At 50.7% G+C, this 12,266-nt stretch overlaps 1 protein-coding gene across 1 annotated transcript in view; it reads right to left on the bottom strand.

Annotated features, from left to right (window-relative positions):
* LOC111150862 (kinesin family member 26B) overlaps positions 1-12,266 on the bottom strand; it is a 433,341-nt gene that overhangs the window by 201,479 nt on the left and 219,596 nt on the right. Inside the window, exon 4 of the mRNA XM_022508503.1 lies at positions 11,100-11,266. Coding sequence (XP_022364211.1) covers positions 11,100-11,266 — 167 coding nt within the window. The remainder of the gene's footprint in view (positions 1-11,099; positions 11,267-12,266) is intronic.

The following is a 12,266-nucleotide window of genomic DNA, read 5'->3' as shown; positions in this document are numbered from 1 at the left end:
GTTTGGATGGATGGATGGATGGATGGATGGGTGGGTGGATGTTTGGATGGATGGATGGATGGATGGATGGATGGATGGATGGATGGGTGGATGTGTAGATGGATGAGTGAACGTGTGGATGGATGGATGAATGGATGGATGACTGAATGGGGATATACTGCTGATATCTTATGCTGGGTCTTCTTAGAAGCATCCCTGGATAAGGATGAGAGTGCTAGGAGGTATAAATGGCAGGTGACTCCAGGAAGCAGCCGTAGGGGAGTAGGAGTGAGACGGGGAGGGAGGAAACCACCGAAGGATACATGATTAAGCAGGCTGCTGATATAGGCAGCTGGGGCTCAGTCCTACTTAGGAAATCTGGACCAAGGACCAGGGTCAGGGTGGACCATGCCTCAGCAATGTCCCAAACAAGGGGCAAGGGAGCTGGAGCATTTACCCCCAACTCCTGTCAGTCTTATTTGGGAGCTGTTCCCAAGAGCACTGCTTCCCTGGCACTCTGGCCAGACCCACACTTGAATGCAGTGGGCTCCAGCAGAGAAAACCTGTGGGCAGAGTTATAAGGGCTGGACCTTGGGAGCTACAAGGCCTTGTTCAGAGAATGATGTGTGGGAGTCCAGGGGGTAGAGGCCAACAGTACCAGCTGCTACCAGTTATGTTCATCTCATGAATTCCCAGGGGGGCCTGGAAGGGCTGAGCTGCCAGACCCCAGCCAGGGTCGGACTTCATGACATACAGGTTGGTAATCCTTGGCCCTCTTCTGCTATCTCTCTCAACTTTAAAAAAAAAAAAAAGATATATTTACTTATTTTAGAGAAAGAAAGAGCACGAGCAGAAAGGGCAGAGGGAAAAGGAGAATCTCAAACAGACTCTGCCCTGAGCATGGAGCCTGGTGGGGGGCTCAATCCTGCAGCCCTGAGATCACGACCTGAGCTGAAACCAAGAGTCAGACGCTTAGCCGACCGCGCCACCCAGGCGCCCCATCTCTCTCGATTTTACTCTGACCCCTGGGGCTCTTCAATGGTGGGAACAAGGTCTTATTTTGACTTTTAAATACTGTAGGTGGTGAGAGCCTGTATAAGGACTTAAGACTTTAGTATTTTCTTCGTCCGTTGAACGTGTCACTAAAATTCTGCAGGGCCGGATTCAGAAAGAGTTTGCTTTCTCCACAAAGGTCACCTGCAGCTTTAACTTGAGCACCAAGGAGACAGATAGGATAATAAATGAAAATTTAATTGAGAAAAATGAACCACATTTATTTTCTGAAGCACCTGAAAGACTAGAAAAAAATTTTGAGTGATGGTCTATATTTGTTGTTCTTCTTCTTCTTTTTTTTTAAATCAAAGTGGACTGCCTGGGGCTCATTACACCCTTTTCATGATAGGCCCCAGGATAAATTATCTTTCTTTGTCATGGCCCAGGCCCTTTCCCCCTTTTGCCGGAGTCTAAAAGGACCAACTATGGACTCTTAAGGCTTTGGTTTTGGAGGGCGCCAAGACAAGGACACAGGCCATCATTTCTAATGATGCTAAACTCACTTTTGCATCAGCTCAATGAAAAGATGATGGTCCAAATTCACGTGTACAGAACCTACCTGTGCTGAAATCAATAATGAAAAAAGTCCGTTTGATTATTTAGCTATCACAATGTTTCTTACCAGTAAAGCCAGTACTTGAAAGGATAAGAAATCGGGAGACAGCGTAATAAATTTGGCCATCTCCAAGTACAGTCTCAAGGTTCCTTTTACATTTTAGTTTCTTTAAGCAATTTTTACTCTTTTGAGAAGCAGGACAGGCCCGAGTTTTCCCGCACGGTGGGGACCCTGTTTCAGCATTCACTTACTGAGCTCCTACTGTATACAAAGCACGGTGCCAAGTATAGGGGGAGACTCGACACAGTTACTGTTCTCATGAGAACTACATCTTGGTAATCAGGAGAAAAGGGAAAATTCATTATTTCCACATTAGAGGCAAGAAAGGAAGAAGCCCTCCTTCAGGAACATCATTGGTGTAAGAAGCCAAGACGGCCACTGGTCTCTTTATGCCTCAGTCCGACCTGTTTCTCAGCAAATTATTATGACAGTATCCCTTGAAGTCCTGCTCCGCATTTCCCTGATGAGGAGCCAGTTTCTTATTTAGCGGAGCAGACAAAGCCATGGACAGATTCATCACCAGCATGAGGAACCTCTACCCAATACCGTGTAATATAATGCATCTTTAGTTTTTATAACGTCTTCCGCACGATTTTTTCCCCCAAATGCTTTACATACCTCACTAGGACAGTTATAGAATTAAAATAATAAAACAGGAGGCAGAAAGCAAAAATGTTTAATCCAAGGGAGGGAAAGTCAGGTTTGCGACGAGATAGGAGGAAAGATGGCGAGCCCTACTGGGTTGTGCTGGTCCTGACTCTTTTCTCTGTTTTGACTCTTTGTGTTTTTGGCCCCAGGTGGTGCCACGCGTCCCCCTCTCTTGCAAATCTTCCTCTTGAAAAGACAGCTAGGTACTCGCAGCTTCCGTAAGAATCTCAGTTTCTCAGTGATGCCTTCCGCATGCTTTGTTATGATGCTATCTCCCCAGAACATCCCAAAACTACAGCAATGATGTAATTCCTGGGCATGGGACTTGAACCTAATGGGAAAAGATGTGAAATTCTCAAAGATCTTTAGTGGAGGAAAATCTGGAGACTTAGCTGCCCATCTTGCTTTTAGTCTGAGCTCCCTTCCTTCCCTTCCTTCCTTCCTTCCTTCCTACTTTCCTTCCTTCAACTAATATTGAAGATGGTAGGTATTGTATGGGAGGAGGGATGCAGAGACAGGATGGTTGTACTTTTAAATAGAGAGGACAGGGGGGCGCCCAGGTGCCTCTGTCGGTTAAGCGTCCAACTCTTGATTCAGGTTCAAGTCATGATCTGAGGTCATGAGACTAAGCCCCACATCAGGCTCTACGCTCAGCATGGAGTCTGCATGAGATTCTCTCTCTCCGCCTGCCCCTCCCACTGCTCATGCATGAGCACACACGCTCGCTCTCTCTCTAAAATAAATAAATAAGTCTTTAAAAAAATAAAAATAAATAAATAGGTTAGGGAAGGCATTTGAGCAAAGATCTGAAAAAAGGGAGGGCTGAGCTGAGTGGAAATCTGGGGAAAGGGCCGAGGGAACAGGAAAAGCAGACCTTCTGCAGAGGCCATGATCTTGCATCTTTTGAGAAAGGGCAAGGAGGTTGGTGTTCCCAGAACACGGTAGGCAAGAGGGCGATGGTAGAGGATGGGGGAAGAGTAGATGGCAAGTCGCCAAAAAACCTTCAGCCTTGACTCTGAGGGAGACAGGAAGCAGTATTCTGGTAAGAAACAAAATTAGAAAAGTAAAAGGTAATTGGTCAAAATGTTTTTCTCTGTAGCTTCTGTGTTGGGCTTTGCCTCCAATCTCCTCTTCGGTGTCACTCACGGCCCTTGAGCGGAGGCCTCACGATGGCCTACCCACCACAACCCATCCCGAGTTTGGAGGCAGGAGAACATGGTGGCAGAGAGTGTTTGTTTATTCACTCAACAAGCATTTCTGGAGTGCTTCTTTGAGGCACTAGGGCTTCAGCCAAGAACAAAGACACGAGTGCCCCTACCCTTAACGGAGCTCATGCTCTGGTTCATGGTCTCTGAGATCGGACAGCGGCGCTCAAGGACCGCCTCATCGGCTAGCTGTGAAACAGCTGTCAAGCTATTTCACCAGTCCGTACTTTGGTTTCCATATCTAAGCCTTGGACTAAGAAGAGGGCCAACTCATGGGGGCTTCTGAAGTTTAAATTTGTGTCCAGAACTCAGAAACGCGTGTGGCATAAGGGAACGCTCCATAAATGTCGGCTCTCATTATTCTTAAATGAGTAAGTACTGAGGACTACCTCTCCGATCTAGTGAGCACCAAAGACCTCTGCAAAAATGGTGAAGACCGGGCATCGCACCTCAAGAGACACACGCTCCCCACACCAGGCTGAAGAGCATAGTTCACCTCCGAGGAACCAGGCTCCATTGGTGACTGGAAACACCCATGAGCCACGCAGAGAGGCTGTCCTTGGGGAGCTGCCTCCGAGGGGGGTGATAAGAAAGAAAACAGTGGGAAGAAAGGGAAGGAAGGGGCGGTGAAGAATTCTGAGTCCTCAGGGAGGACTCACGTGCCAGCAGCTGGGTGGGGCCACAAAGCAGATGACGAAATTGAGTAAAAACAGTGGAAGCAAAAGGGGAAACAGTCTGTTTCTTTGTTGACACCCCCATGGTCTGATGGGGGAGGATGACATTCCTCAGAGTCGGTTCCGCAAGAGCGGAAGACGGATGGCTGGAGACGACCCAATTTCATTAGTGTATGCTTTTGAAATCCATTTCCTGGTCACTAACTCAGATGAAAAAAGTGCAACGTAAGCATGAAGGTGGCCATGACAAAAGTCATCCACTCCAGAGGGAACACTGAGAATGTTCTGGGCTTCCCGGGGAGAACAGACTTCTATCCCTTCCCGAGCATGTGCCGTCTTAACATCGTCTGTGGGATTTCAATGACGTTTGCAAAGTGCTATCATGTTTCCACAAGCCTATGAAATAGACAGAGTGACCGACTGCCATGGAACAGAAGGAACAGGCTTCCGGAGGCTGAGTTAGTTGCCTCGAGTCCATAATGTCCGTGGTGGGCTGTGGATCCGACCCCGGGCCACTTCCCCTTTCTCTTTTTCCCATACCCCACTTCCCTCCCCCCAATGCTGGTCAAAAATAGATATTCAAAAATGTGCAGGAAGAACCATAATGTCTGAGCCTGAGAACGCTTGACAAGAATCACCGGGATCCCTGGGGCCCGTGGCATTCGCCTCGCCTTGGAGCAGCCCCACCAAGGCATGAATTGGGTTTTCAGGGGAGGCCAGGCTGTGCAAATGATTCCCAGATGTGGTGAGCCGATTGCCAACACCCCAACAGGCCATCAGTCAGACAAAGGACTCCTTTAATCAGAAACTGCCCCATTTTACACATTCCCTGTAGCGGGAGACGGGAAGGGGCCGCGAACACTGGTCGTTTTCTTCCATGTAGATCGGCAGCTCCGAAGAACGGTGTGGGCCACGCCATGAACGCCATCTGCACTATGGTCTGCACACCCCAAAACAGAATAGTTCTGGAGGCTGCTGCGGTTGGTACTGGATGTTCGGGTTCTCTATCTCAAGCGTTTCAGGATTTTTTTTCTTTGTACACAAAGGATAACGGTGTAGACATTGAATGTTCCCTCAGTGCGTTCCTTGTCTCTCATAAGCAATCAAGGATTTCCTTCTTCAGGCAGCAAACACCTGAAGCTCTTTCCCCGGCCTCCTGAAATCCGATGGCACTCAGTACCCATTTGGCTCCTTCTTAATGTTTGCCTTTCATATGCCAACTGATGGGTGTTCAAGCGAAACCCTACTCATGCTGGTATGAATCCTACAAATTCGCTTCATTCATATACATGAGCCAGAGTCTCCTCTTTTCCGAGAAATCCACGGAGTCTTTTCTAAGAAAAGGGAGGCTGACCTGCCAGGAGTAAATAAACAAGAAACCCAGAGAGTGGGGATTTGGCTTCCCATTCAGGCCTTCCAAACTGCGGCCTCGACCCCGCTGAGCCCCCAGTGGAGGAAGGGGGCAGGAAGCTGGTGCAGACAAGCCCACACTGTATCTCCGGGCAGCTGACTCGCAGAGGCCCTCCTGGATAGAGGGAGCCCGGGAGGAGGCACCCCACTCGCCCCTCTAAATGTTGCTCTCGTCCCGTGAGCAAATGGCACAATTTTGCACGCTGATCCTGACCACGAATGTCCCATAGGAAGTCAGTGGAAGCTTAGCCATTGACTTGGGCTAAGTCAGCGGGAACTGGAGCAGGTGACGGAGTTTCATGGGGGGGGGAAAGGGGGAAGGAACAGACACAGGGTCCAAGTGCCATCCTGGCGAGGAGGTTAAGCGCAGGTACAACAGGCTTCTTTGAACTCGAGAAACAGGAAAAGCAATAATCATGGGGGAAGTTCCAAGAGACAGGCTCTCCGGGACTCTTCTTCTCCTGGAGATGCTCTTTTATTTCTTTTTTAAGATTTTATTTATTTATTTGACAGGCAGAGATCACAAGTAGGCAGAGGGGCAGGCAGAGAGAGGGGGAAGCAGGCTCCCAGCTGAGCAGAGAGCCGGATGCGGGGCTCGATCTCAGGACCCTGGGATCATGACCCGAGCTGAAGGCAGAGGCTTTAACCCTCTGAGCTACCCAGGCGCCCCTCCTGGAGGTGCTCTTCCATCACAACAGACACTAACGTGGAAATTTACTTCTCTCTCAAGAAAGAGTCGGATCCCCTGGCTCTCTCCTCCTCCTCCCGCATCACCGGGGACCAGCTGGGCCATGTTTGTCACAGTTCTTCTCCGGTGCTAACTGCTGATGTGTCGATCACGGGGAGACATGTGCATCCCTCAGGGGAATCATATCTGATGGGAGATATGATTGGAGGTCATTCACGGCTTCACGGCTCCCTCTCATCCTTCTCTGACTTCATAAACTCCTGGCGTGGAACCAAGGACTACTGTTCCGTGTTCACACACCCGGGGTCGGAAGAAAGGCATCACTGAGCAAGACTGTATGTTAGGCGCGTGCTCTAACCAGAGCAAATGGGCACTATCTGAATGGGCTGTCGGCAAGAACGTGCCGGGAATGTTAGGCACGGCCACCTGTAAGAGTAATGCCTGTGCACACACAGCACATGCGTGTGCCTGGCGCGAAGAGGAGGGGCCCCAAGGGGCGTGACAGACAGAGCCACCTGGTCCCAAGGCAGGTCCTTGGAGCCAGGACACAGCTCCCGCCACTCGGCTTGGCCCCCGACCCCAGGACCCGAGCTGATCAAGGGGGAAACGGGGCCAGTCGGTCACGAATGCTCAGTGATGTGCTCTAGGGGCTTGGAGAAAGCAGCTGGGTAATCAGACGAGGGGTCCAAACTCGTGGATGCAAGAAACCGTGAGGCAGGTCGAGATGGATAGAAGTACAACAACATCCCTCAGGAAAGAAGGCGATCGGGCCGAAGGCAAGGGGTTGGGGGAGCTGGCAGAAGGAAACGAGGAACAAAGCAAGCGAGAAAGAGAAAGCAGAGCGAACGGGTCCCACAAAATGTATTGAGGGCAGCCCGATACTGAGAACACCAACTTTTGCCCAGAAGATACGAAACCCAGTGCAGATGTACTGCTAACCAATAGCCACACATTGTGTAAAGGTCAGAAACTTCAAGAAGAGAATCAGGAAGTACAAGACAACCCTGTTCCTGGAGCATCTGAGGGGGAGGGAGAGCGCGAGGGAGGGAGAAGTGCTAACGCACGGAACGGACCCCGCGGCGAGCCAAGGGACATGCACCAAAGGGTTTGAAACATGGAGTGATCTGAGGTACTCAGACCCATGCAAACAGATTTTAGAGCCACTTACAGTCACACTCACCACACGCTACTCCGCCACCTCCCGTTCCTGTGGGAATCGCGCACAGAAGATCCCCTCATTCCTGAAACCAACGGGACAGCTAACCAGCCAGGTGACTCGCTGTGCCAGCCTGATTACTATGACCATTACTATTTTTAGTGTCATGCTATTGTTCTCCCACCAACTCCCCAAAAAAGTGCTGTTCCAAAATTAAAAGCAAAGGCAGTCTACCCCGATGCTGTTATTTAAAGAAATAGATTCAGACAAGGCAGGCATCAAAGATTGCCCGCTTGGGACTTTGTCGCTTTCTAGAGGAGTTCTTCTCAGACTACATGCGGTGAAGAATCACTTTTTCTTTAATTTCTAATGACCTCCAAAATACAGGCTCCACTTCTGTATTCCTAGATCAAAAAGCCATAAAATTCCTGTCCACTGGCTTCCGGAAGTTTCTAGAAGCTTCCTCTCCACCTCTAGGCCTGTGCTAGACCAGGAACGGTGTGTGGCCCCACAGCCCCACAGACCACACTTGGAGAAGCTCTGGCCACGAAGGTACCGCGGCTTACGCGGAACTGGAATTCTTCATCTTTTTAGACGTTGCATCTGAAACACAGTCAAGTCCATCCCACCTTTCCCCGTAGAAAGCCAACATTTACACAGAAAGGCTGATGTTGCCAAGAAAAGGGGCTGTCCACAACCCTCGACAAACTGGGTTTCTGTTCTACTCGTTTCCTCAAACAAACAGTAGCACCCACTTGTTCCTAGTGTTGTTTCCTAAGCGGTGACCATCAGTTCCTGATTACGGTGAAGAAATCATTAATGCGTCTAATCGTGCCCACTTCACACTGAGGGCACCAAGGGCTCACGGATGTGGGTGAGGGTCTCCACTCTGCCACTTCCTAGCTGTGCACCCTTGGGTCCCTGACTTAACCTCTGGACATTTCTTTCTTTATCCGGACAACGGGGAAACAATAGGTTCCACCTGCCACGGCTCGTCCGAGGACAAAGGGAGAGTTTGCCCATTGGGAGCTCAGCACAGTGAGTGACGCTTACTGACTGTCCCGGAAACCTCAGCCATGCTGGCCACAAAGGTGGCAAATGGCACCTCTCCCCCATAAAATGATGAATGATGTCCGGCACAGTTTCCTGAGAGCCGGCCACCTCGGGTCACTTAGAGCTGCAAGGAGGTTCCAGAACCTTGCAGACCCAGCTCTGCGACCCAGTCTCGCACAAGGAGTTGAGAAGCGGTGAGCACAGGTGTGAGGCACAGGAGCCAACCCCGCCCCCAGATTCCCGGGTGGAAAGACCTTCCCGAGCTTCCACAAGAAACCATAACCTCTAGAGCGTTTCCAGTTTGGGCACCAGCAACGGATGCAGATTTCACCCCTACCCAAGGCCACCTGTCCCATCGCCTTCCGTAGCTTTCCTTGATCCCAAGCAGAAAACCCCTGCCCCGGCATTCCGAGACTGCCTGACAGCACGGCCGGGGCTGGTTTGGGCCCCTCCCCCGCAACCCACATCAAATGCCTGTTGGCTCTGGGCTCGGCCCACGGTCTCCATTCTGACCCGGACGTGCAAGTAAGTCTCAGGCCAGGCCGCCCTTGCCCGTCATTTGTCCTTCCCTTCCCTGGTGTGTGCTGGCTCGTTTGGAAATGCTCCTCGGATTAACTGAAAGTCGGCTTCAGGCCCACGTATGTCTGGCACATGGGCCTTCCCAGCTAACCCCTGACCTCCTCCTACTTCCAGTCCTGCTTCTGGGGTTTTCTGAGGGTAGCTGATCCAGAAAAGTCTCTGGGTGGAGTCTGCGCTGAGGCTTCTCACGTTCAAGGTGCTTCCGGTCAGGAAGGTGCCCTGGAGGGCAACCTCCATCTGGGCAGTGAAGGTTCTTGGCAGCACCAAGGACAGCAGTCCCCCAGTGTAAGCTTGATCTCCCTCAGTGATGGGGACCTCACTCTCTCTCGGGGTCGTCTGAGCTGTGTGCAAATTCTCCTGCATCCTGAGCTGGGAGAACTGAGCTGGAGGGAGTCCAAGCTGGGCCCCATCACCAGGTTTTATTCGACCTTCGCCTACATACTTGGGTGTTTCTTAGAACCAACCAAATTCTTCGTTCACATGATGGCCCAAGAGACAGCTGAGGGCCGTCTTCTCTGGACTAAACCTGCCATGATGTGGCTTCCTCCTTCCTCAGCATGTTCGTCGCCCTTCCCCGAACACGCTCTCACCACCCGCCTAAGTCCTGGGATCTTCTGTGCTTGCGGCATTTCCCATATTCTGTTCCACCTCCTTATTCCCTCCCTGAATGGCGTGGACACGGCCTCTCAGTTGGTTCTATCCACGGTTTCAGGCATCCCGTGGTGGGCTTGGAGCATCTGTCCCATGGATACGGGCACAACCTCAGTTCCTGTTACTTCCCATACACCCAAGTCGGTGCAACTTTTCACAGGACAATAAACATGGCACCAAGACACAATGAGAACCTCAGACCCAGTCTCCCGACGGGTCCCCATGCTGTCTTTACTGGGGATGTTATTAACCCAGGACACTGGCTTCTGTTCTCCCTCTGACCGGATCCTTCCCTATTCGGAGCCCCGTCCTCACATGCTGTGCTTTGGATGGTACCGCTCACGAGGCTAACCAGAGAAACCACGCAATATTCCTTCCTCCTGACATATTATCGGTCTGTATCGAATCGCCCTTTGTACAAGACTTTATCATTTACCCTTGTCTGTCTTAATGTTCAAAGCAACCCAGAGGAGGAGGGGCTGTCCTCGGTATACAGACGAGGACACTAAGGCAGACCTCAGGGCTCCTCTGATCTCGGACCTGGTGCCATTGATTCTGAATCCTGCATATCCAGGGACATGCAAATCTTAGGCAGAAAAAGTTTTCTAAAGTTAAGTCCCAAGGATCAAATAAAGAATGAGTCATAGAGGGGAAAAAAAAAAAGCTGAGGAATCTGGTTTCTATTTCTGACTTTGCTATAAATTAACTCAAAGTTTAACTTTCTTGGTCCTCAGGCTGGTCCTTCATAAAACAAGGAGACCGAATTAGACGATCCCGAAAGTGCTTTCTGGTCAGCTGTCCTTTGTCTCCTGCCCTGTCTCGGCCGCACTGCTAAAATTAGGCATAAAACATTGTCGAAATACCTTTCATTTGGGTTTCTGGTCTTATTAAAGGCCCTGAGATTTGCTGGAGGGTATAGGGTAACTATCCTGCTCATCTGTCCAGAACAGGAAAAAAAAAAAAAAAAAAAAAAGGCTGCCATCTCTTTCCTAGTTCATCGTCAAAGCCATTCATTTGCTGTGCTAAGAACGTCAGTCTGGAAATACCAGCCGGGGTGCCGGGCCCCACCGAAGCCCTCACCCCAGGGGGACATCGTGAAAGCCACATATTCTTAGAGCCATGGTCCTCCACCCGCGACACACGTGCCGGTGTCTGGAGACCTTCGCGGCCGTCGCAAGTGCGACAGGTGCAGTGGGAGTCCAGCGCGGGGAGGCCAAGGATGCTGCTGAGTGTCCAGACCATCGCCCACAGCGGCGTCGTCTGGACCCAGAGGTGGCAGTCTGAGGTTGTGGAACCCCCTCCTAAAGCGGGAAGTCCAAGACGGTCCCCAGCTCTCGCTAGTGTTTTACCAAAGCTGGAGAAGTGAGGCTCTGGACGCTTCTCTTACCTGGCGAAGAAGGAAGCGGCCACTGAGGGGCCTGTGGAAGTCTCGCTGGCCGCGCAGGAGCCCTGGGAGGCCGGGGCGCCACAGGCCGAGGGCTTGTCCGTGTTGGAGCGATTCAGCGCCGCCTCGGTCAGCCCCTCACGGCCCGTCTCCGTCATCAGCTGGGAGATCTGACAAGGAAAACAGACACGGGGCTCATTACCTGTGGCTCACTGCCCTTCCCACACCGCCGATGGCCTCCCTCTGTCGGGGGGGTGGGGACCCCAGCACAGGTGGGGGCAGTGGCCCCGGGGGCGGGTGGGGAACGGGGACCAGGGACATGCTACATGCACGCTGGGGCTGCTTTGGGCTTCTCAGAACATATTTTGCAGGATTTTAGCCTGGACACCTCCTTATTTTCATTAGAAATAATGGGATAAAATTACCCCCCAACACGGTGAGTTTCAATTATGCCCGTGTCTCCTGTCCATTTGGAGCGGAAAGTGTGAGCCATTATCCATAGTTTGCGGCCCAAGACCCGAGCAGAAGCATCGACCACGGCTGCTTTCTTACCGGGACTGGCCCCAAACGCTGACAGACGAGAGGGGCAAAGGTACCATTTATTAAAGGAGAAGCAAACCGGCTAACGGAGAATGTGAGGGACTCAAACACGATCATTGTTGTTTGCTGTAAGCCGTCAGCAAATGTGATGCAGAGACACTTGTAGAAATAATATAGCCACCGTGGTTTGCCAAGTGATTTCTGGAAGGATTTAGATCATTTCAGCAGACTTGATGTTCCTACTCCTTCATTAAGATACATGGCTTCCGTTTTGTTTGCAATGATCGCCTTCACGACGGAGGCACCAGCGCATGGGGGCTGGGTCCGTTTTATCTAAACCCACGTGATGTGTGAGGAAGAAGCACGCTTCTGGGCAAAATGAGAATCTCATGTAGAAATACGCTTTCGGAAAAGTGGTAATTCCGTGACCATATAATAATGATGCAGGCAAAGCCTAAGTGTGCTATTTGGAAAGCCTGTTGGTTTAAAACTTTAGTCCACTTACAAAAGGGAAAAATGTTAGTTTAACAAAAAGAAGAGGGAGAGGGGATTGGAGAAGAGGAAGAACAAAAGAAAGAAAGAAAGAAAGAAAGAAAGAAAGAAAGAAAGAAAGAAAGAAAGAAAGAAAGA

Source organism: Enhydra lutris, unplaced genomic scaffold (genome assembly GCF_002288905.1).
Source record: "Enhydra lutris kenyoni isolate GAN:26980312 unplaced genomic scaffold, ASM228890v2 scaffoldscaffold24, whole genome shotgun sequence".
Classification (NCBI taxonomy): domain Eukaryota; kingdom Metazoa; phylum Chordata; class Mammalia; order Carnivora; family Mustelidae; genus Enhydra; species Enhydra lutris.
Note: the sequence above shows the minus strand (reverse complement) of the source record. Positions and strands in the feature narration are given on the sequence as shown.